Source organism: Varanus komodoensis, unplaced genomic scaffold (genome assembly GCF_004798865.1).
Source record: "Varanus komodoensis strain SLA01 unplaced genomic scaffold, ASM479886v1 scaffold20_1, whole genome shotgun sequence".
Taxonomy (NCBI): domain Eukaryota; kingdom Metazoa; phylum Chordata; class Lepidosauria; order Squamata; family Varanidae; genus Varanus; species Varanus komodoensis.
This window is the reverse complement of record NW_025335587.1, coordinates 12,087,343-12,112,720: the sequence shown is the minus strand read 5'-3', so window position 1 is coordinate 12,112,720 and position 25,378 is coordinate 12,087,343. Positions and strand designations below refer to the sequence as shown.

Here is a 25,378-nt window from a genome sequence, read left to right as displayed (position 1 = left end):
CATCCTGCAACTATACAGTGGCTAGTGGAATGCACCAAAGACTTTCCATAGACGACTGTGCACTGCACAGACTACCGCAAAGCCTTTGACCGTGCAGTCAGCGGACGGTTCTGAAAAAAGCGAGCGCCATCTCCATTGCAGCTAAGAAGCTATGGTTAGGACAGGATGAGGAGAGAAGATCGATAGCCTACATGCAAGTGCCAGGCAAGGGTGCACTTAATCTCCCTATCTGTTCAATCTGTATGAAGACACAGCATGAGAAAAGCTGGATTAGGATCAGAGGAAGGAGTGCAAATTGGTGGATGAGGCATCACTAATTTATGATAGGCAGATGAAGCCATTGCACTGGCAGAAAGTAGCAATGAGCTGAAACCACTCCTGATGAAGGTGAAGAAGGAAGCGCAAGATGGGACTGCAAGGGAACATTATGAGAACAAAAATAATGACTGCAGAAGAACTGCATGACTTTCAGGTCAGAAAAGAAGAAATTGAAATTGTGGAAGGTTTGCATACCTTAGCTGTCATCAATTCAGACAGAGGAATTCAGGCAGCCAAGAAATTCAAAGATGACTGAGACTTGGAAAGGCAGGATGAAGGAACTAGAGAAGCGCATCAACTGTGAGGCTATTTCAAGGGAGAGCGAAGCCAAGATCATCCACGCTATTGTATTCCTGATCAATGTGGATGGGTGTGAAGCTGGACAGTGAAGAAAGGAGGAAAATAAAATGTACGCATTTGAAACATGCTGAACAGCTTTGTGAATATCCCTGAAGGACAGAAAGATCAGCAAGGGTGTCCTGGACCAAATCAAGCCAGAATATTCCTTGGAAGCAAAAATAACAAAACTGAAACTGCCCATCTTTGGGCACATCATGAGAAGGCAAGACTCACTAGAGAAAACCATCTTGCTAGAGCGAAGAAGAGGAAGACCAACTGTGAGATGGACTGATTCCACCAAGGAAGCCCCAGCCTTCTGCTGACAAGACCGGTCAAGGGCAGGACTCCTTGGAGGGTGCTTATTCAGAAGGTTGTCCTAAAGTTGGAGATGACTTGACGGCATGTGACAACCACAACTATGCGAAGAAAAGCCAAGGGGGAAATAAACTGGCTGCCAAAGAAGCCTGACGAGCCTGTGCGTGCCTGAGTGGATGGATCAGGAGCTGGCACTGCTCTGCCTCCTGACCCTGCTGGAGGTGCTTCCTTCGGATTTTACAGTGCCCACCTCCCCTCTCCGCCCCTCTGCATCCTGTCACGTTCCATTCCACCCCACCCCTTTCCAGGCACTTCTCCTGCTCCTCTGGATTTGCAGCTCCCCAACAGTTAGCAGTCGCCATCCATTACCTTTTCCTGGGTCCCTCGAGCAACTGGCAACTACTGAAAGCTAGTGAGTATTACTTTATCATAACTCCACCAAGGTTTCTAATTAAAATTATCGCGTACCCCTCCCCTGCCTCCATCTCCACCCTGCTCTTGCTGGTTCCCTGTGATTATTGTAGATTGTAAGCCTGTTGGAGCAGGGACCTGTCATACCTGTTATTTGTAAAGTGCAGACACACACATGTATAATTATGAGCCTCCTTTTTCTTTATTTTTCACAATTTAGACATTCAAAACACCAAGAAGCATTAAAAGAATAGCAAAGTCCCCATCGACGTGGTCTAGTCTTTTACAATCCTCAGCTAGGAAGAACCTTGGGAAATTTAAATGGACTGGTGCCAGCAGAATATTGTCATGGGAGACATGGCAATGTTCCTGAAGAAAGAACTTGCAAACTGGGCACCACTACAAAAAAGGCCCCCTTGCCAGTGAAGGCACCTGAAGAAGGGGCAGTGAAGAGTACCAGAGTACATGGGCAGCATGCTATGGGGGATTAAGGCCCTGCAGAAACCCAGATCATGTGGCACTTTATAGGATGAACTCCAACACACTGAACTGGACTCAGAAAAGGAGAGACCCAGTGAAGCTCATTAAACCCAGGCGACAACCAGTCCAATGTAGAGTATGAGCTGCTGTATTCGATGCTACCTGTTGTTCCTGGACAGCATTCAAAGCATGATGCACTGTAAGTGGACGAACACAGAAGTTCTCTGAACCCACGAAATTAAAGTGCAGGGCTTTCCCATCAATGTAACAGAGGTTAAGAAAGAGAGGTAGCCAGGCTTGTCCCAGATGGATGAATGCCAAAAGGAAAAGACCTGTGATGTGTCTTATACACGCCAAGGATGGAACCCAAAGATAAAGAGTTGCTTCAAAGAGAGAAAGGAGGCGAGGATACATGCACTGCTTGGGCAAGGGGAAAGGTAAACCTGCTTTTTGGTCAACTGTAGCAAGTCAAGCAGCACAAGTGCTACTCCCCACCCCCACCCCATGCATGGACCAAGAAGAATCCGCAGCTCCCTTTAGAAAGATCTGCCACCCACTGAAAACCATGGCTTTAAATCAGGAATGCAGGGGCTTTTTATGCATAGGCATTGCTGAGATAAGTTTGCAGAGATAAGCGCATTTTAAACTGGTGGCATTACAACATGGTCCTCTGGGCCACACTATAGATTTCCAATTCATCCCCAAGTGCTGAACGGGTTGGACACCCTTGGTTTAGCAAATGCTGCACTCATCCTTCCATGCGTATTTCTTGCACCATCAGGAATTTATTTTTCTTTCTATAAGGTGCTACTTGGATACATGCAAACATATTGTTCCCCAAATAAGCCTTGATCGTTCTAACATGCTCAACAATCCAGGGCAGATCTGGGAAAACATAGGCTATATATGACCTAAATAGGATACTGGGGTAGGACAACCTGAATTAGTCTTCTGGTCCTGATCTAACACAAGGGATCATTAAGGGTGATGAATGACAGCTGGATGGTGATGGTCAACTGGAAGCCAGCAGGCCGCATCCAGGCACTGGGAAGCCTCCACAATTCATACTGGTGTCTGAACAGCTCAGGGTAATGGAGGGAACCATGTGAGGATTTCATCTCTTCCTCCCGGTAACTTCATTGAGGGCAGAAGTGTCCCCGGCTGCCTCTGCTGGTCAGGCATCACTGTATCCGGTCTCGGGAGAGATGAGAAAACGAGAAGACGCATGCAGCCTTGCTGAGGATGGTGGGGACGTGTCCTTGTGCCACTGTCCCCAACACGCGAGCCGAACCACAGCTGAAGGGAGAGCTACCCCAACCCGCAGCAGTAACTTCATTTCAAGAAAAGTCCTCCTCCCCTCCCACAACTGCCTGAACAGTCACTGTGATAAACAATTCCCAGAATCGTTACGAACAAAAAATCCGGAGACATTCAACCAAACAGCGAGTTAAAATCTGATGCACGGCAAGGTTCGGGCAGATGCCTAGGCTTAGATTAATCGCTTAGATTAATCCAACTTTTTGCTTAATAAGGAATTACGCTCTGCGTAAAATATTCAACTAAAAACACATTAATTTCATAAACCCCTACTCGGGAGTGTGCGTTGTTTAACGCTGCTAGTCAAGAAGAGATCTGCTAAGCACGTGTCCTTACACCGGCAGCACCGTGTTCTTTCCTTTAATAGCACTGATAAATCCCGGGTGCTCCAGGCACCTCCGTCCTGTTTACAATAGGGTGGGAAGGTTTAGATGTTTAGTACATTCAGAAAAGGATTTGCTAGAGGGCTGCAGTGTACTAATGCATGCCGCACACTGTCAAATAGGTCAAGTTTTCACATACCTGATATAGTTACTAATTCAACATAATGTTGTTGATTTCATCCACACCCCCTGATGTCAACAGACTGGACAGGTAGGTTTGATTTGTTTACCAAGTGTTATGATGAGCAAGGACCCACCAAGACTTCCAAAAACAGGCTGTAGATTCAAAATTGTGTATTTAAAAACCTATATTAAATTAACAATTCCAGGCGTGGGTGTTCACAGGCTGGAGTCTCTTCTCAAGCCTTCTTCACGGATACACTCTTAAGGGCAGTTCATAGTCAGGGTGCCAATAGCATACAGATCTGACAACTCATAATTTATCTATCTACGTTATTTATATTGTACAACCCCAATATAGATATGTGTTCCCAGAGTGGTAACAAACAGTAACAATAAAAACGTGATTTAAAATAAAAAACAACAAAACCATGCAGACTGATGGGACAACTGCCTTTAGGGTCAAAACCAGTCAAATAAGGACAGGGGAAACAGAGGACGAGTTGAAACGGTGGTAGTCTTAGCCGGAAGATGGGTTGTTAGTTGGTTAGTAGGGGTGGGTGATGGCTGGGACTGCTGGGTTTCTGGAGGATCTTTTTCAGGACGATGCCTTGAAAGAAGTTGCTGGAAGGGGATGGTGAAAAGCAAGCAGCAAACCTGCCCAACCTGGTACTGTACTAGGTTCCGGTAACTGGACCTCACGAGGTTTCGACAGCATGTGAAAGGGTGCTGTAACATCCTAATCTGGCTTCGGCCACTCCAAATGGGGTGTGTGCATTTGGTATCCCTGTGTTCATGGCAATACCTTCAAGGTGGCAAATGGCGACCCGGAGGAGAGCGTAGCAGCAGCTGTCCTGTGGCAGGTTGTGTCAAGGGCACAGAAAAACTCCTGAGCAGATGCAGGACTAGGGAGGCAATCAGAAGGCCTGCTGGTTGGAGGCAGCATCCCCTGATGGCAGGGACACTTTGTGAAGGAGGCCTTGAAGACGGGAGAACGAAATGAAAGGAGAAAGCGGAGAGGATCGGAAAGAGGGGGGAAAGAAAAGAAGAGAAGCTCTGCTCAGCATCAGAGTGAGTATTTTTATTCAGTTATGTGCTTACTTGTAGGATCTTCGCCATGGGGATGACTGGATGCTTTGAGTCACTGCAGGAACCAAGAGGCAAGTGGGAGTCCACACCTGGAGCGCGCCCACCTAAAGGTCGGCTCTGCTCCAGAAAGGCTCAGATGGCTGTTCTGAGCAGCTGAATACCCCACCCCACACGGGAGAGCCACGGGGACCACGAAGAAGAACCAAAGAAGTACATGATATGTACTTCTTAATATGGCTGAAGTGGCCCTTGACAAACTGGAACTGACTCCCAAGGGCCACTTCATACGACAGCAACAAGAGCCCCATATCCTTGGGGAAAGCTGGTGTGGTGTGGTGGTGGGTGAAAGGGCTGAGCTGGGACTGGTCCCATCTCTAGTCCTTGCTCAGCCATGAGGCTTCCTGGACCGGTTACAGACTCTCCACCTAACCTACCTCACAGCTTTCTGGTTGTGAGAATAACAAGGGAGGAAAGGAGAACTATATAAGCCACCTTTGGTTCCTCGCAAGATGGGGGGAAAGCAGGAAATAAATCCAACAGAACAACAGCATTCTGATTTTGCTTGGCATCACTTCAGTAAGGACTGAGGAGCACTCGTGCACCTCAAGCTATGAGGTGAGCACTCCGAGGAACCTAGGAGGACACCAACACCTACAACAGTTCCACTTCATTCCTCACTCAGAGCTTCTTAGATAAACACAGGCAGCAGATTAAGATTAATTCAGATCTGAGCAAGAGGTCCTTCCAAAAAAGCCATCCCTCAAAGGAGTGAGGGGGACGGCAAAGGGCCTTTTTGGCAACTGCCCCCCACTTACGAAATAGGCTCCCCGGAGAGATCCGCCTGACCCCAACACTATTCCCTTTTCAGCATCAGGCAAAAACATTTCTCCTTATCAGGCATTCGAAGAACTGATTTTAACTTATTTAATGTTAATGGCATATACAGCTGTCCCTCTAACTCACTATTTTTATTATCTTAAGTGGCCACTATGCCACTGTTGCTGTTTTGGATGATGGGTTTTTTTTTTAATGCTTTGCTGTTTTTAAGAGCTGTGTTTTGACTATTGTCGCAAGCTGCCCAGAGATGCCTGTTGGGATAGTTGGCAGCACATGATAACCAAAAAAACCCAAACAAACGAACAAGCCACTGCCACCCAACCACAACCCTTGTCTGCCACGTGGGAATGACACTGGCTTAACTTGCGGGGTTATGAAGGGCTGATGGGATGGCAGGCGAGAGACAAGCTCTCGGGAAGCTCCGCCACCATAACCACACATCCTTCCGACAGCCTTTGAGGCCACATAAAGACGCTGTTTCGATCCGTAAATTCCCAGGCTTTGCTGCTCACCTCGGAGGTACTTTTCCCCCTATGGATAAAACATTTAAAAGGCACCTGACCTGAATGCAGGAATGGAGCTGCCTTTTAAGGCAGTCACCTTGCCTTGAGACGAAAGCTTTGCTGGGTGGCAGCAAGCAAGGCTGCAGCTGCAAGGGGAAAAGCCCGCGTTTCGTGCCACAGCAGGATCCAAGCAAACTGAACCTGACACCCAAACACCACCCGTTCATTCATTCATTCATTTCCACCTTCCAGGCCAGTCTGAAAGCTCAAAGGAGCAAGATGAAGCTACCTCAATACGCATTCACAGGAGGCAGGCAGTATTATCTTTAACTCAGCTGAGCAAGTTCCATCTATTTTAAGCAATCTAAATGTGTGTTTACAAGAGGAAGAAAAGCCAATCTTCCTTTAATTGGTTTCAAAATCAACTAAATAAAGCCTTAGATTTTTTTTCTAATGCATGATTATTTTCTCTGCAGGAACACCAAATATTCTGAACACACCCAGGGGGGAAAATTGCACGACACACAATGAGGATATGTTTCTGCGCCAGGCAATCTAATATGGCATGCGGGTTGTTCATTTGCAGCTCAGCTAAGGCAAAGCTTTCCAGACCACTTCCAAAATACTCTTCTGAGTCTGCCATTGAGAAGAAGACAGGATGAAAAACTGGCCACCTAAAGGACAGCACAGCCACCGCTCTGCCCCTTCCCCTGTAATCCGCAGAAGTAGGGGAAACCTGCAGTATATCTTACTCTCCATGCATGTAGGGAAATGGTGCAGAACTGAGTTGCACCCCAGCCTCCTCCTCAGCACAGAGCTGGACTGCAGCTTTGGGGGTCCAGTCCAAATCCCAGCTCTCAGTCTCAGAATTCAATGGGTAGCGCTGAAAACGGTCAGGGAATGGATACGGCTGAGGGGAAGCACACCAGCGTTGCATGCAGAAGGTCTCCAGACCAGCATGAAACCCTGGAGAAACCCAGAAACCCAGTGAGTGGAGAGCGCGGACAGGCATCTTGCAGCTCTGTGGAATTTAGGCCTACAACTCCCATCACAGCCCGCCTAGAGATGATGGGAGGTGCCAGCCAGAACACCGCCCACTCCTGGGACAGAGAATACCGAGCCGGCCCTATCAATGATTTCACGAAGAAAAGGGCCGCATCTTTGGCAGAGGCTGGGGCACTCCTCCGCAATGAGCTGATGTGGAGAGGACTTCCTGAAGAAAAACAAGCTATGGAAATTAGATGACAGTGCCTCAACTCCCACAGGTGAGCTGGACAAAGCACTCCATCATGTAACTTGGGTTAATTCAATACTGCGCATCCAATTTAATCCAAGTGTTTGTTGGATGATGAGGGAGAAGAACTGGGTTTGAAAAATAAGAGAGACTTCTAGGGGGTTTGGATATGAGAACTTTTTGCCCTTTCCAGGCACTTCAAAGCAGCATTTCAGACTTGAAACAGTTCTAGAAAGTGAGTTAAGAGTACATCTATCCTGCCACTCCAAAAGGCTCAATATTAAATTAAGACAGGAGGGGAAGGCATGACACTGCCCCGTGACTGTCACTGCCCTATAACATTCTTAACCATCTCCAAATTTTAAGCCCACACCACAGAGGTTCTGGCCCAGAGAAAGTTTGCCGGGACAGAAGGGGAGGCTGGGTTATTTTCAGCGGAGATTTTTGCTTAAGTTTTGAAACTGAGGGAGGAACAGAACTGAGATGACAGGAAGATCTTTAGTGAGAAAGAAGCCCTTGAAAAAAATGTTGCAAGGTACTTGGAGTTTACAAAGACAGATGAGGTATATATTTAACATTTCTTGCATTTTTTTAAAAATAAGGGAAAGAAAGCAGCACTGAGTTCGGGACAAGTTATTATGGTTAGAAAGCACAGAGAGCCCGGAGGCTGGGGTGCGGGGACATGCTTGGAGCCCATAAGTCTGAATCACTTGTATGCACAAAGGGCCACCAGCTGTGCCTCCACTGCTGCGGCTGCGCAGTTCAGCAACCTGCAGTGGATGCCAAGCCCCCATGTGTCCCAGGTGAGCAGCTTTCCTACACTGAACCCAGCAGCCTCAGCAAAAGCCGCTAGCTGACGGCAAAGCAGTTCTAAAGAATTAGAAAAATGAACAGAAAGGCTTTTAAAGAGATGCTTTCAATTCAGATGCAGTGTGTTCTCCACAGCGCATCTTTCGGGGTGCATGGTCCAGAGCCACATCATTGGAGCCCCAGCTCCTCTCCTGCGACCTGGAGGCTGAGGTGCCGCATGCCAAGCACAGCCCCAGCCATGAGAGAGGCCACGCCACCCACCTTGGAGAAGAGGGGAAAAAAGACTTGCCAGGGGGCCGGAATGGGGGGAGGCTGGGCCTCTTTCCCTCAACTTCTGCAGTACTTCATCCAGACCACTGGTTTTCAACCTTTCCACTGCTGGGGACTGGCTAAAACAGGAAATCCACCTTGAGGAGCGCTGAGGCAGAAACTAAAAGCCATCACTCCCCTCCCTGCCCCACCAGGAGCACTGGCACCCCCCCCCCCCCAACCCCAGGGAAGAGGGGGGGAAAAACGCCACCCCCCCCCCCCCCCCCCCCCGGGACCCGGGGCCCCCCCCCCCCCCACAAACACAAGGAAGAGGTGGTAGAGCACAGTCAGCCCCCACACTGGTCCTCTGCAAGCGGGATGTGCCCCCTCACACAGACTGGCAGGAAACCTCTGGCAGACCTGCACCAGTCCGCAGCCTGGTGGCTGAAAACCACTGATCTGGACCGGTGTTCCCCAACCTGGTGGCCGTCAAAGGCACCTGGACTGCATGACGAACCTGCCTGGGCAATAGGAGCTCCAGAAGGCCTGCCAAGGGTGCCGTCATCCACAGCGGCCCACCTGCTAGGCAAACATGGAAGGCCTTTTTGCCGTATCTGTTCAAAGCAATTCAGCACACACCTTCAAGAAGTACAGCTGGGCCCCACTTGCTTGGCTTTCACAAAGTGTTTCAATCTAGCTCTTTGAAATACGTGGTTGTTTTACTGCTCAGATTCTATGGGAATGGGGCAGTATATAACAGTTAAAATAGCAAGTAAGAATAGCAAATAACTGAATAATGGTCTAATATTGTACTGGTTTTAAAGTTCTTCTTCTAGCTTTTTTAGAAAATGAGTTGGCATATACATTTCAACATACCTGAAGGAGCACCTCCTTCCCTGTGTGCTGGCCCACCCCTTGAGATCAGGGGCAGAGGCCCTTCTCTGGGATCCCTCTTTGAAGGAAGTCAGGAGGGTGGCGACTCGGAGAAGGGCCTTTTCAACGGTGGCGCCCCGACTGTGGAACACACTCCCCAGGGAGGTTCGCCTGGTGCCGTCACTTCATTTTATTTATTATTTATTTATTTTTCGATTTATATCCTGCCTTTTTCCTACAAAGGGCTCAAGGCAGCTTACATCTCCTCCTCCATCTTATCCCCACAACAACAACCCTGCGAGGTAGGCTGGCGTGAGAGTCTGTGGCTGGCCCAAAGTCACCCAGCTGGCTCCATGGCTGAGCGGGGACTAGAACCCAGGTCCTCTGAGTCCCAGTCCATGCTCTTAACCACTACACCACACTGGCTCTCTTTTCGGCGTCAGATAAAGACCTTTGTATTTTCCCACTATTTTAACAGTTAATTGGTTTTATCATCATTATCAGATGCAGTGGGTTGTATGTTGGTTGTTGTGTATCGTTGTTTTATTTTTTTGTTTTTTGTAAGCCGATCAGAGACGTTTAGTATTGGGAGGGCATATAAAAACTTTAAACAAACAAACAATGCATTTTGAAGCAGTGTTCCTGTCATGCTTTATTCCCCGGCTGGGGATGCTGGGAGTTATGGGATGGTTTTTTGCCGAAACCTAGATAGGACCACAACTGTAGGTGGCACACCAAAGTTTTTGTGGCATTACTGAGCAGCGAAGAACTCTGACAAGAACTTTGAAGGATGGGGCTGGAGGAGAGCTTTCCAAATCCCGTGGACTGGCAGAAAGACAAGCCCGTGGCTCAGAGATCAAAGCAAGCCAGAAGTTACCCTGGAAGTGCAAATGGCAAAACCAAGCGGTCGTATTTCAGGCGCATGCGGAGGAGGCAAGACTCACTGGAGAAGGCCGTCATGCAAGGGAGGAAGGAGGGGAAGACCAAAGGTGAGATGGATGGATGGACTCCATAGAGGAAGCTGCAGCCGTGCGTTTACAAGAACTGAGCAGTGCTGCCAAGGATACGATGTTTTGGAGGACTCTCATTCATAGGGTTGCTTAAGTCAGAGGCAACAGCACCTAGCAATGCACTGGTCATGTCACTGAAGCACCTCTGAAAGGTTTCCAGGGGACCTCAGCATGCTCTGGAACAGGACTTGAGAAGCTGTGCTCTAGAGTTTGTTCAATATCCACAGAACACCTGCTACCATCTCTTTTAGTATTTATGGCAACTGCTTCCAGCAAAGTCTTGCTAATTTGCTCCAGGCCATTAATAGAGAAATCTGTGCAATGCATTTCTCCTCAACGCCGAGGGTGCACAGCCTTTCCTATAGGTACAAAACGTAAATCAGTGTCACATTTTCAGAAAAGCCTCCAGATGTTCATGCCCAACGATAAAAAATATCAGCCTTAATCACAGCTGCATAAATTCTTCACTGCCACAAAAAGCAGGTCTTACTTCAAAAGCCTTTCCTGTTAAAAACACTGCACTCAAGGTTTGATTGAATCTAAGCCACAAGGCTGACTTGAATGGGCTAGGTACAACTACTGCAGAAGAAAGCAGAAACAACCTTGTTTTCGCAATTAGCAAAAAATACATATGTGATTTTCCACACTTCATTTTGGCCAAGGACAAAAGCACAGTATTTTTAAAAGCTCTCTGAATCCCTGGAAGAATGCTTGCCAACTAAAACACCTACTACGAATTTAGTAATGGTCTAAGCAAACATAAATTACAGGGCCAGACATTTTAAAAGGGGAAAAAAATGATTTATTGTCACACTGGAGACACGGCAGGACAGCGGTGTAATTTCATTTTTCCATATATTCATCAACACTGAAAAATGCGTTAATTCAAAAAGAATCCAACAATAAAAATTACTCTCTATTTCTCTAATTCTCACATGCTCTTCCAATTTGCTTGTAAATGGCCCTCAAGGGATGTGTTTTGCGTAAGGCAGACACATAAAGGGGCAGGACAACTAGCTCCTTCGGATGGCTCCGCTGCGTTTCATGGCCTTCCGGTTCCTCCAAGCCCACCAGCCGCTTCTGAGTAAACCAAACTTTTGCATACATCATTTCCAGACAAAGGAATGGCCACCGATTCAGCATGCCTTCCCTCCTCAAAAGGAGGATACCTGGGAAGCACCTGAAAGAGGGGTTTGGGTGACTGGGTCGCAGAAAGGCAGAAAGCCTTTGCCTCAACACAGAACAGGTGCCAAAATTTTCACCACCACAAAAGGATCCACAGCAATTGAGGCACGAGCCCTATTCAAGTAACAGTGAGATCTGGCAAGATAATGTGTTTTTCGGCTCTGAATGTCCCCTTCCTGTCTTTTGCAAGAGCGCTCATGGGGTCAGGGTTGGGAGAGAGCAACCAAACAGGCACAAAGCTTTCCAGACCTTCCGGATGCATTGGCCTAAGCCAATTAAAGGTGGGAACACACAAAAGGGAATTTTAGTTGTGATACGGAAAGGCTGAATACCCTGCCCTGGGAGAACTGCGCATCACCTTCTCTTTCAGTTAACTGCTCTCAGGCTGAAAATTCTTTTTTATGCAAACTTCTGCCTTGTTTGCTGCCATGATTTGTGGGGGGGTGGGTTTCTGGCTTTTACTGTCTGTGGTTTTTACTGTTTCATATGGTGCCTTGGACTTTTCCATGGATTATTTTATATTATTGATTTTAGCTGCCTTGAGGAGTTATTGGAAATTGGAAAGGCAGGACAGGTTAATAAATAAAGGTTAATAAATAAAGGTTTATTAACCTTTAATAAACTTTCATCTTCATGTTCAGTCACCCTTGTCCAAACCAACTCTTTACTGCTTCTTGCAGAGACCCATTAGAAAGGCATACAAAATTTCCTCTTCTCTTCTCTTGGTTTGGAGATTACAAAGAAAGTTCCACTGGAGAAGAGCCAGTTCAAGTATAAGCAAGGCTCTGCTAATGATTTCATATCGCCTGCTATTTGCCTGCTCAATTGGACATATTTTCATTAACTGATTAACTACAGTTTGCTTCAAACAGAACCACTGTCGCACATCTCTTTATTATGAAGAGTCACAGATGTCTTCTGGCCAAGAGCCATTACCATGCCTGACACAGTGCCCTGTACAGTTTGCAAAAGCATATGCCTTAATAAAGGTTTTACTGTTTTAAGAGCCACAAGACTCCCTCTTTATTAGCTTTGCAACTGGTTCATGCTGTATGAAAAGAGGAATCAAAATAGCCATCATCTTAGACACTCTTTACCTCTGCTTATCTATAGATTCATTCACAGTTCCTTTATATTCTGTATCACTGAAATATTTCAGGCCAAAAGAATATGCCTGCTATCCAAGGCTCCAGCAAACTAACATTCTTCTTGCTAAAAGAGTCCCTAATGTCCCTTATACCATGGGCACTTCCCATGAGGTTATTTCCCATTCCCCAAACTAGCACCAGTCAATATCCCAAAAGTGATGGATGGCCTAGAAATATCCAAAATAAAATAAAATAAAACAAAAAATAAAAAGGAGATGATGGCGCAGTGCTGTTGTTTCCTTGAGCTTTACTCTGGACCACACAGCACATTTATGAGTGTCCATGCGCATACAAACATTTGCGTAATGGCTCACTGGACTCACAGAAAGCCCCGTGGCCAGAAGCAAACTCAAAGAAAGTTTGAAGTTCCATGCTCCTCTTAGGAACTGCTCCTCTTCTACGGAAAAGCAATGGCATAATTTGGGGCGTCTTGTGTTTACATGACGGAGGGGTCTCCATCGGTCATGCCGGAGAGGGAGAGAGATTGGCCTGAGCAATGCCCACTGCAGGTCTCACCATGGAGATGAAGTAATTCCCAAACAGCTCCTTCAAAAACAAACCAAAAAAACACATACCAACAACAACCACCACCACCCCAAACCATGGGGTAATGAAACTGCACGAGTCAACATGGACATAAATGCACATTTTACATGGGAAACAAAGGGATCGATTAAAATTCTGATGTGGATAGGCATTTTTTGTGATGAGTATTGGCTTGGACATACCCTGAGCTGAAACAATCCTAGACCCCAATGCGCCAGAGAAATGATACTGCTGACTAGGAACCTGAAGCTGCCAAATACTTGCGCATTTGGACCAGGACATCTGAAATATTCCTCTGCTCTCAGCACGAAGCCTGTGACCCAGTCTGTTTTCTACATGGCGGGGGGGGGGGGAACCACCAATTCTATTAACATGCAATTAATTTTTAGGAGAGAAGCATATTCAAAGTCAGACAAAACGAATTCCAATCCCTCCAGCTAATTCCATCTCTATCGCACAGAAAAGCAAAACATAAACTGCATCCATGATATACTTCGCTGTGTTTTTCTTAAAGCTTACATTTTGCTTCTCAAAAGATCAATGTGGCTATCAAACAACAGAGAAAAGCTGTCTAATTAAACCAACAGTAATTGAAATTAATTATTGCTGTGGCACAAAAATATCTTAGGAAGAATATAAAAAAACCTCCCCCCCACAAAAAAAAAAGAAATTAAAAAATCCATCATGTATATTAACCAGATGCCTCTTAGGTAGTTCTAAGAACGTGAGCATGAGATCATGTGCTTGCTTTCCGGGAGAAAACTTCCCCGTGGTTCAAAATTTCCATTTACTTAGGAGAGAGCCCTGGGGTCAGCAGGGGGCCATCACAATTCTGTAAGTGTTAAGGTGCTCTGTTTGAGAGCTCATTTATTCAGCCTGCTGTCAACTTGCAAGATTCTCTTTTTCCAGACCTCTTAGAGGCTGCTTATGCTCAGAGTGCGCCCACCCCCTGGCCACGCTCAAAGGCTCGCCTGTGTCCCTGCAGATTCCAGCAAGATTGGACCATTAGCACCAAGAAAACAGATGTCAGATGACCACTGGAAGGCTGTTCGGTCCTTCAAGCCTCACCAAGTCGTGAACACACATGCAGGGGGAAATGACACACAGGCCAGTGATTGAGCGCTCAAGGCCACGGGGATGGGAGATGCTCGCACCCGAAGGAGAACAGCCAAACACATCCCTCGCCTTGACCCTTCCAGGAAGGGGCAGTGCCGATGCCATGCGCGGCAGCCACAGACACAAGGGATTTCTTGGGCCTCCGAACCAGTGTTAACCCTGTAACTTCTGAAGCTGGGACACATGGCTCAGCTCCCTCTCACAGTTCTAACCCCATGCGCCACTGCTGAATCGAAGGCAAGAAATCGGGTGCAAGAGCCACAAGTGAGGGCGTCAGTCATCACGCTGACAGTGGAGGTGCTGGAAACGCTAGCGCACAATCCGCCCAATTCCTAACAGCTGAGCTCTCCGTAACTTCTGAATGGAGGGACACTTCACTCTTATGCCTGGAAGGGGCTGGGGTCTGCAGTGGCAAGCATCAGCTCCCCCGGAAGGGTGCAAGCCCAGAGCAGGCTGCCTCCACTTGGGGGTCCCGATATCAGATGCATCATTCCTAGCACAAAAAGACTACCTACCCCTGAAGGAGGCAGAGTCATGCAGAGAACAGGCGTTCACAGAGATGGACACCAGCATCCTCCCCTCTGGCGGCCTTCCCACAGCCCACAGGCACTTGTCTCAGGTGGCCACCACCCTGGATGGCTTCAAAAGGGGAAGGGACTGGTTTGTGGGCCATACAGCTGCCCATCCTCGTGAATACAGGCCGTCATGAGCATTGGTGTGCCTGGGCACTGCCATTGCTGGAGAACACGATGTGGGCAGTGGCTGGCGGTTTCCACACGGACTGTGAGATGGCAGCTGCGTGAAGAGAATGTGGGATGAGATGGAGCCGCAGCCTGATCCAGCAGGGCAAAAAATGTTATCGGCTTAGGACCTGTCCTAGGAGCGGCCATGCGGAGGGCTTCGTATTACTTCTTTGGAACTGCAGGGCCCCGCCTGCAGCTTGCAACCAAAGATGCCCTGAGGCAGGGACCACAGCGCCAATAGCTCCATCACCTTCAGTAGTTCCAGCACCACTCCACTTTGAACCTAAAATGCTAAACTAGAGAAATGCCAGCTTAGCTTCCAGCTTTGATACTCCCAGTTCTAGACCTGAGGAAATAAAACACATTTCACTTGTGGGTCCACCTTAACCCCAAGCCCTGCCTTCTGATCTTTTCCCTGGCAGACGGATCAAAGCCGCGTGCAGCCTTTTGTGAAAAGAAGCACTTCTCCTGGCACCTCTGTAGCCAACCCAAGCTTTTAAGAGTTGCTGCAGAGAGTCAAAATTATCACGATCAACCACATTTTCAAAATTAATAAAGAATGCTTAGATGCAGATCGACAGGACCTCTAAGACGCTGCACAGCTGGCAAAACAAAATGGCTCTTTTAATTAGAGTACTCTCCTGCCCCCCACGCCAATTTTAACACAGTATACATTTCAGACAGCCTTAATCCTGAAATGGCCAGAACACTCTGTAATTAACTATTATATTAAAGTGAGTAACTGCAGAAAATTCAGGCGCATGATATCACCATTATGTAACAGAACCCAACGTACAGTCCCAGTGAAGGCCTTGTCCAGAAATACCACCTTTTGTCGGCTGTACTCAAGCTCTCACAGCGAGCTTATCTCATAACATTTCTCTGAGGGCTCACCACTTCTTCACAATGGGACAAGAACTCCCCAGAGGGCCCGTGGCTTTCACAATGCAACAAAGATCTCTTTTTCCAGCCTTTTAAAATCTTGCTGCTTTTCCATGGCATGGATGTAAAAGCAAACGGGGGGGGGGGGGGGGTAATTTCCTAAGATCTGCAGCCAGCTCTGCGGGAAGCCAGAAGGCATGCCAGTTTGGGCCAGCACAAATGGAACAGTAACTTGCCTTTTAATAGGGTTGAAGATGTTGGAATGGGCCAAAGAAATGCACATCTGCTCTCTATCTATACCCTCCCCTTTTAGAAACAAATGCCACCCGGCCTGGTGCAATGGCTTCTCTGACTCCCCGTTAACCTCTTGGGGACTCTAGAATGCCACCCAGGTTTTGGTCAAAGAAACCTGGTTTCCACCCAGCAGGTGTAGCACAGAACCAGGAAATCTGAGCAGGAAATGTGCACGTTATAGCCATGGCATTTCAGTGGATTCAGGCAGCTGGCTGGTTAAAACTACATGGGGCTGGCCATTTCAGAAGGGCCCGGAGTGCTCCTGCATGCCCCCCCAGGAGACACCTTGTGAGACCCAAGAGATGCCCAAGTCATTCACGTTACACAACTGGAAATGAAACAAGACTCTGATTAGCTGGAGCAAACCTGATGCTTCAACAGGCGAAGTGCACAATGAGGTGACAACCTCACAGCAACAACACTGGGATCTCAAGCCAGAGGAAGTGCCTCTGACAAGGTCTTGGCTCACAATCTAGTTTTGGCAGCAACTGCTATCCAGCTCTGCTTCAGGTCGTTGAGGGATGCCCCTTCTGGCCCCTGCTCCTGACACAAGGCTCCCCAGGCCTCTAAGCATTTCCTGAGATGAGGCAGAAAGAGCTGGAGGGGAGGAGGGAGGGAGGCAGCAGGAATCTTGGATTTTTCAGTTTTCGAAACTCCTTTCTAACTTCAGTGCCAGGAAAGCCTGCACCAGCGCATCATGGTGCAAACGTGCCCACTTACAAGTCAGTCCAAATAAGGCAGGGGTGCAGCAGAAAGTCACCAGTACATGAGACGTGGAGCCCAACCTTCACAGATGCGGCATCTCTCTCACTGAAGCAGCTGGTCCCAGTGTGGAGTCTCAGAGGCAGCTGGTAACACAGCTTCTGCTCCTGAAGGCACCACTCTCTCCGTGCAGTTCCAAACATGACAGCCCAGAACGCAGGACAACAATTCGCTAGGAGCGCTGCAAAGAGCAGCCCTTTGATGGAGTCTTTTTCATCTCCGGAGCACCCCAACAGCCCCGGCTACAGACACTTCAGCACTGTAACTGCCACTGACAGCTGAGCAGAGTGCGGCTTCTGCTCCAGGGCCTTCGAAAGACCAATTTTCTCGCTACAGATTTCGAAAAGCCTCCTTGGGCATCTTGGACAGCAGCAAACGGAACACTGGGAGCCAAAAGACACTTGACTGCTAACCTGTGGCAGGACCTTGCCAGGGAAAGCACAGAAGGAAAGCACCTTCAGGGGCTCCAGCAGAGACTGGCTGCTTGGTGCACAGAGAGCAGCCGGGAATGGGGGGAAAACCCTCCGTTCTGGCATGGCCTCACGTGAAGAAGGCCTTCTGTCCTGCATCCCCTCGTCCAGCTGCCTCCAGTCCAGCTAGGAACACACAGGACAAACTGGGATTTGCTAGGCTGAATGAGAAGACTCAGCTGCAGCAGCTCCACGTAGTCTATAAAGCAACCTTAGGACCGACGCTCCCTGCAGGACTGTGTGATTTTGCCACAAACACTGGTCTCCAGATGAGGGATTTTACTGAAAAAACCAGCACGGTCCTATTTGCACCTGGGATGACGCATCACACATTATAACTAAGTCTGCAGTTCCGACATGATTGCCGCCTGTACCATGCAACACTGGTGCTATTACCGCCTACATCACCTACCTATTTTCTCCAGACTCAGTGCAAGGCACAGATGCTAACCTGTCCAGACCAAGGAGCTGGCTGCCCCAAGGACCATCTTCTGCTCCCCTAGACGACCTCTTTAGTCTTTAGGTTGGTTCTAAAGGCTCTTCTCTGGGCCCCGCCACCACCAGAGGGGCAGCTGGCAGGCCCAGATGGGGTTTGGCATCAGTGGTGGTGAAGCCAAAAACGAGGAATACTTCCCTGGGGAGGTATGAAAGACTTATCTATTTGGGACGTGTTTCAGTGTTGACTATTGCCTGTACTGTTTCAATCAGTTTGTTTTCTAAGGTTCATCCATCCAATCTTTGCATGCAACTGGCTGCCTCTCTCTGCTATTTGCCAACCTGCCTCAAGGAGCAGAACTTTTTCACCTGGCCATTGTCTGCAAATGCAGGTAGCACCAGACAGTGGCCCAAGCGGCCACCCAAGGCCAAGACCTGAGACCACCCACAACTGCACCTTGCTCGTCCCTGAACGCCACCCTCACTTTTAACACCTTCTGTCACTGTAGGCTGGCCAAGGTGTGCAAAGATGAAGGTCAAAGAAGGGCTGCTCAGCCAAGTTTTCACATACATATGAAAACCTGTCCTGTAATTGTTAAAATTATCTCCCTTGGGAAGGAGTCAGTGGTGCGTATCAAGAGTGCCAGGTTCGTCACCCAGCTGGGCAAGAAAAGACTCCTGACCACTGGCCTGCCTTGGTCTAAGCTTGCTTCTTGTACCAAATGTTACGGTAACTGCTATTTTCAATTAAGTTCATTTCATTGTTTTGCAACAATAATTGTCCAGGTTTGGTAATTAGCAGACATACCAAGTCTGATGATTATTCAATTATTTCTGCCATTATTCAAATACAGATAACACTCTTACAATGCCGTGCCATCTTCTTTACTTACAAGTAAATTCTGCTGAGCTCAATGGAGTCTCTCCCTCGTCAGCATTGTTCCGACTGCAAACTTAAAATACTTGACTGACTAGTTCGCTCTGCTGCCATTTCTTGCGGGATGTTGTTTTGTTTTTCTTTTGTGACTTTATTAAAGTCTGGGGGTTTTGAAAGAGTTGCTCACAGAGGAGCAGGATAAAAATCTATTAAACAGATAACTCCTTCCTGTGGTTCTTTAACAGAACTGCACGTTGAACTTGGACTGCCGCCCTGCCCAAAGGTTTTTGCAACGTCAATTATTATCGTGAAGCCAGGCCAGGACAGGACAGGCCTCGTGAATGCTGCCACCTCCATCAGGACCGTTCTTCCAATATTTTCTTTGGTTGTGCTGATGAGAATTGCTACCAATGCCTGTAATCACCCAAGAGGGCACAAGGTGGCCCTGTCGGGTCTTGCTGCCTAAGTGGTGTCCTCTGTCTTTGCATGCAGTAACTACAATGTGAAGTACACGATGACCTTTTTCAGATGGAGAAGTCTCTTCCTTCTCCTCAAACCAACTCCAGTTCATGCTCAGTTCTGGAGAGGAGCACACACAATAATAGTACAAAAAATTATGACGAAAGAGATAAGCCTGAAAGGGTGAAAACAAGAAGGTGACAGTCATGGAAGGAGGAGGGAACGTGCTTTTGGTGGCCCAATGCACCCAGCACACTAAGCTGAAGTAGGATTGCAACTCAATCCACACAGCCCAAAAGTACCCATGGCTTTCTTGCGTTGTACCAACTTAGTCAAGGAACCAAAGATAAAAGGAGGCAAAGCTGGAACATATTAAACCTAACACATACGCAACTCAGAATGTTTGGAAAGAAACCACATCTCGAACATGAAATATATTTGTGTTGCCAAATTTAAAAAAATTGTTTAACTCTCTCATGTTAGAGGAAGGCCATTTCAACAGACCAATAAGAGTGGAGTCACAGGCCCGATTCTCACAGAATGAAAAGTCAAGGTGGGTGAATTTCCCAAAAGAGCTTCTTGATGCGCCAGTGGCCGCCATTTTGAACCTTGGAGCCATAGGGCAAATGCATCTTAGGTTGCCATTACGTGCAAACCCAGTGAGGGAGGGCTGCGGCAGGGCTGACAAGCCACCCAGAACCCATGGGTAGTATAGGCTTGTGGATGCTGCACTGGATTCACATGTAAAAGCAGCCTATGGTGCAGCACTTCCTCCGCTAGAATATTCAAAATGGCACCCTCTGCCACAACAAGACCACTTCCAGGGAAATCCACCCATGCTGATATTTCAGAATTGGAGAACCTCTTTTTTTGGGGAGGGGGGTCACTTGCAATGGGCAAGCATCAGATATTTCAGAGCCTCAGACACTGAAACTATTGAATAAAAATCTAAATTCTTGGCTACCGACATCACATTATTTTGAAGATGGAACAGATACATGGGATTTTGCTTCTAAGCTTTCCACCTACAGCAGATTATTTCTCTGCCGAGGGGATCAAATACCACTTTTCGGAAAGCATCGAAGTGCCTTGCTGGACTGGAACGGTACTGTGTGTGTGAGCCTGCGCATGCGCTCAGCGGGGTATACCCCCGAGGGCTCCAGGACTGGGGAAGGTGGGCAGATGGCAGACCTTCAGATCCCAGAAAACCCTGCCAGTATGACCAATGGTCAGGAACCCTGGAAGGGGAAGTCCAAAATGACTGCTGATCTGCTTTTTTATTCATTCGTCTCATCTCCCTGTTGTCCAGGATCCTTGCACCAGCCAAAGGGGGAATCAGTTTACAATGCTAACAAACATAAGCAGTTCTGTTGATCAGATGTGTGCCACTGTCTGCATGTTCAGAAAGCTCATCTCTTACATCATCATTTTTCCTCATAAGGAGGCGTGGTAAGAAAAGTACCAGCCCTGCACAGCCAGCATTCAATACATTGAAAAAGAAGTTCCAGCAACTGGAAAATGAAGACAGACCCCAGGAAATGAAGGCAAATGTGAGAAATGGGATTGATGGGAGTCAACTGAGAGAGAGACATGGGGGAAATGGGACCACTATTACATACACTATCCATATACATTCCTTTGTCTTATTGCATCTAATATGCTCAGTCTCCCTCGGCATAATTCACAGCTAATGAGTTTGAATATCAAGGCTGCTTACTTGATTTTACTTTGCGATTGCATTGCAGCAGCCTTCCCAAACCTGGTGCCCTTCCTATGTTTTAGATTCCTATTCCTACCGTCATGCTAACTGTGGATTAATTAGTCAAAAATGTCTGGAGGGCGCCAGGTTGGGGAAGGCTGGGCAGTGTCAGAAGCTTGTTTCTGTTCGCAACTCACCCCTTTGCCATGCCAAAAGTGTTATACCAAAGATGCCTTCCCCCAGCTGAGTGTTTCCAGATGTTTTGGTAAACAGATCCCATCATCCTCACCCATCAACCATGCAGGCTGAGGTTGACAGGAGTTGTAGCCACAACATCTGGACAGAATCAGGCTGGAGGAGGCTGCCAGCTCTCCTGTTGCCCTCACTACCAGCAACTTTTATCTTCTACAGATTTCAGTCCTCTGCACGACGGATGTCTCTCTTTTCTAAGTGTAGAGAGACCAAAGGTTTCATCTCACACCTCCAACACTTTTCTCCTGCAGGAGGAGAAAGCCAAAGAATCTGCCCACTGAGAGCCATATCGCTGAGCAAGACTCTTCTGCCCGAAGTCCAGCAGTTCCAGAATCTACATTGACATCTAGACAGCATCTCCAAAACAGAGGAGCTTGTGTGGCAAAGAGGTTCTTGCACACATGAAGCTGCATTTTAGTGGATTGGGACCCCAGTCCACCTCACCCTGTACTGGAAACTCTGGCCAGCCACAGCTCCCCAAAGACTTCAGCAGAGATTGTTTCCAGGGCCCGCTGCCTGAGATGCTTGTAAGCATCTTGTGACTTTTTGTAAAAGCACCCAGCAAAATAAAAGACAGGAGCAGGGACTGCGCTTGACTGCAAAACACTTCTCCACCACACCTGCTGATTTTGTGCAACCGCAACACAACTGCGCAGAAGAGCCCAGGAACAGCAGCTTCCAGCAGTGAAAATTGTTATCTTGTTACATGCAATAAAAGGGGAAAAATCAATAGGGCAGCATTAAATGTGATTTCAGTTTTGCTTTCAACCAAAGCTTATAAATTGCTTGACTTATAAATTATTTTTCTTAGAATCTTTCTAAATATCAAGGTGAGGCGTCTCAAGAGCAAGCTCCTCCCTTACTTTATGTGCATCCAACAAAAAATGCACAATGGCACTGAAATTTGCTAGTGAATTCATGTCAGCATATTCTAGATATTTACTTATTTATTTAACATCTATGCTGCCCAATAGATGATGCTGTGGTTTGCAACAATCTGCTATAACACAGTCTAAAATGTGCAACAAACTAAAAACATTAGGGAAAAAGATACTGTACCAAAAAAAAAAAATTAAACCAGATTTAGAACACTGTATGTTGATACACATTTAAAATACAACATTCCAATAATGATAAGCAAGATAAAACCTGACTGAACCTGAATTAAAAATTAGCAAAGCCCCAACCAATTAAGTGCTCTGTTGGAGAGGAAGGTTTTGATCTGGGGCCAAAAAGATAGTAGGGTTGGCATCGGGCAAGCCTTAATGGGGAGCTCATTTCACATCTGGGGCCCACCACTGAAAAGGTCCTGCTCTGTGTCTCCACCAACTGAGTCTCTCTCAGAGGTGGCGGTCAGAGGCAGGACCCAGAACAAATGCAATCAAAAAAAGTTTACTACAGCTCGGAAGTCGTCTGACTTGAGTAGCATTTAATCCATTTCACTATTTTGCTAATTAATTTTGTGAAACAATGCATATTTATAAATTGAACATTTGATGTGGAAAAAATGTAATGGAAAACAGTATGTAGAAAATCTGAACAATTCCAATGCTACAGCTTGGACAACACCAGGTTGAACACCCTCAGCTTCAACCCGATGGTTACATAACCCATTCACAAAACAGAATCCAGATGGCCACTTGTCCGCTTCCCTTGTAAAAGTGCATGGCTGTTGCAAAACAAAGACGTACATGAGGAAATAGCAAGGCAACTCACCTCTGGAGTGTTTTTCTTGAACTCGCGGCTTTGTTCAATAAGTTTCTTTCTTGATTGCTCACTTTCATCTTGTCGGTTAGCCAAAACTGTTGCTGTAGCATCAAGCTCCCTCTATTAAAAAAGAGAGAAAGAGACCATAATTTTAGCTATGCCAGCACCCTTTTCTTACACAATTATTTCAGGTCCCTTGTGGTGAAAGCGGATAAACTTCAATATCAAAGGATTTTTACCCCACGTTTGAACCATGCCTTTGTTCAACTATCCCATCAGTTATCTCTGGACAACTCCCACAGGGCCCTCCAGAGCCCATATGAATACAATCCACACAGACCACACACCTCTGCTTCCTTGGGTGGGGGCAATTTAGCCGCGAAAGACAAGAAAATCAAGAGGTCTCCTGATAGTCCATCAGTCCATACTAGCAATGTGCTGGAACAAGGTTCTTGGCATGACTCTCAATACAAATCTACAGAATACTGTTGCTCTTGTGTTCTTTGACCTTTCAGGGTTTTCAGGATCTGGCACAAGACTCAGCAAGAGGGCTGATTTTATTTCTCTCACTCTTTCTGTGGCCAGGAACAGGTTCCCCGAGAGCAGCCAATTCCCCCTGGCCTATTTCTTACTTTTCAGCTCATCGGAAAGACTCCCGATCACTCTCTTAGGAGCAACTTCAGCAATCAGGGATGGTCACTTTCTACGCCTGCTAACGGTTCTTCCACATCCTACTGCGCACACTCCTGTAAAATGCTGGAACAAGACTGCAGACAAGAATGCCCCTCCCGTTCAAGCCTGGTAGAGCAACCATTGCCAAATCTGCGCAGGTACCCTGCTACAACACCCAGAATCCTCAGCTACTGGTGGCTGTAAATAAATTCAAGATACATTTCTGCACTTAAGGGGTGTGCCCATCTTCGTACGGAGTTTTCCTTCGCTTGTGAATTGACACTTGCCTCCTTCTGGGGCCCTTCAATCTAGTCTGGAGAGTCTAAGCACTGCTGCCCTTTTGCTTGCACAAAACTAAGGCTACAATCCCGTTCACACTTATTGGAAAGCAAGATCCGCTGGACATCTGGTGTAGCTGGGTATAACATTTGTACTTCGATGCTGAAATCCTATGCAAGTCTCCCCAAGAATAAGCTCCACTAAACAAACTGGATCTTATCGCTAAGTAAACATACATGGGATTGTTTGCAAATACGACAAGCAGGGCCAAAAGAACAAGTTACGTGCGCTTCAATTTATAGACGATGCGTTTTCTGTTTCGGCAAAATCGGGTTGACAAGAGAGTCGCTACTGCAATGTCATTAACTCTGCCCCCAAATTTCCATTTGTACTTTCAAAAACTGGACGAGCCCCCCGACGGCTTCAAAAAATCTGGAAATGCTGCCTCTCCGGTTGCAGCCTCATACCACGTTGCCTCCCCCTGGCCCAGCCTGCACTCGGAAGTGGCTCTTCCAGCGAGAAGAGCTGGCCAGAATACTGGCCTGCAACTGCCTTTTGCCAGGACTGAACGAGAGGCCTTCTAGCCGGAATGGATGTGCTCTGTGCCAGAGTACCAGCTGCTTCATCGGATCCGCCATCCGTACCCAATAGGCTACTTTTCCACTTAGGCGCAGTGAATGGTGTGGGAAAGTGTCGGCGGAGCAGGCTAGCTGTGCCGTGATCTATCTCTGTACAATGCTTTCCTTGCCTCTCTGTTCATTCTGTGCAAGCACTAAATTCAAGCGTGCGCACCACATCCCCGTGAAGTCAACAGAAGTTGTATTATGTACCTTCGGGGAGGATTTGCCTCTAGATTTTTCTTTACTCCTAATCGATTTCCTTTCATCGCGAATAAATCTGACGTTCATGAGAAGTGAGAAAAACATCTCAGTGGTGAGGCAGGATGCAAGCACGGGGCTCTCTCCGCTCACTCTGGCAATGTAACTCACGTGTGGCCTGAAAGATCTGGAGCCAGCTTCCCATGGCAAAAAGACCCCCAGCTTGCTGCTAAAAACCCCCAAAACAACTAAGCCGAGTCTGCTTGAAGACCCTGGGACAAGCAAGAGTCTGCTTAGCACACGGATCGGAAGGTCTCTGAGTAGTCACTCGGGCTTACCAGCAGACCAAACTGAAACAAGAAAAATGAGGAAACTCAGGGTATGCGGACATCACTGACCCAGGATCATTAACTCGCTTCCCCCACAGAAAATTCCTCTTCCTCCTAAGTGGTTGATACATCTGCAAGAAAATTAAGACTCATCCTAAGTGATCCTTAACAAGATTGAAATCCTTATACAGAAGCCTGGATAAGCTAGTTTTAACTAAAGTTAAGGCAGATGTTACCTTATGTATACCTTAAGTATATTTAACCCAGGAGACTGCAATTTGCTCCAGACACAACTCACTTCAGTGCTCTTAACTGCAGCTGAAACCTGCCTTTCTGTGTCCCATGTGCCCTGTTTGGAGACACCATCACTTTTGAGGATGCTGGGCAGCTGCGTCCTGCTCCTATTCTAGACGAAAC

General features: G+C 47.2%; 1 protein-coding gene across 6 annotated transcripts in view; it reads right to left on the bottom strand.

Moving 5' to 3' along the window:
* The window catches only part of CUX1 (cut like homeobox 1), a 300,846-nt gene that overhangs the window by 214,846 nt on the left and 60,622 nt on the right, over positions 1 to 25,378 (bottom strand). For all 6 annotated transcript variants that reach the window (XM_044429825.1, XM_044429827.1, XM_044429826.1 and 3 more), the window contains exon 2: positions 22,873 to 22,983. In XM_044429825.1, coding sequence (XP_044285760.1) covers positions 22,873 to 22,983 — 111 coding nt within the window. The remainder of the gene's footprint in view (positions 1 to 22,872; positions 22,984 to 25,378) is intronic.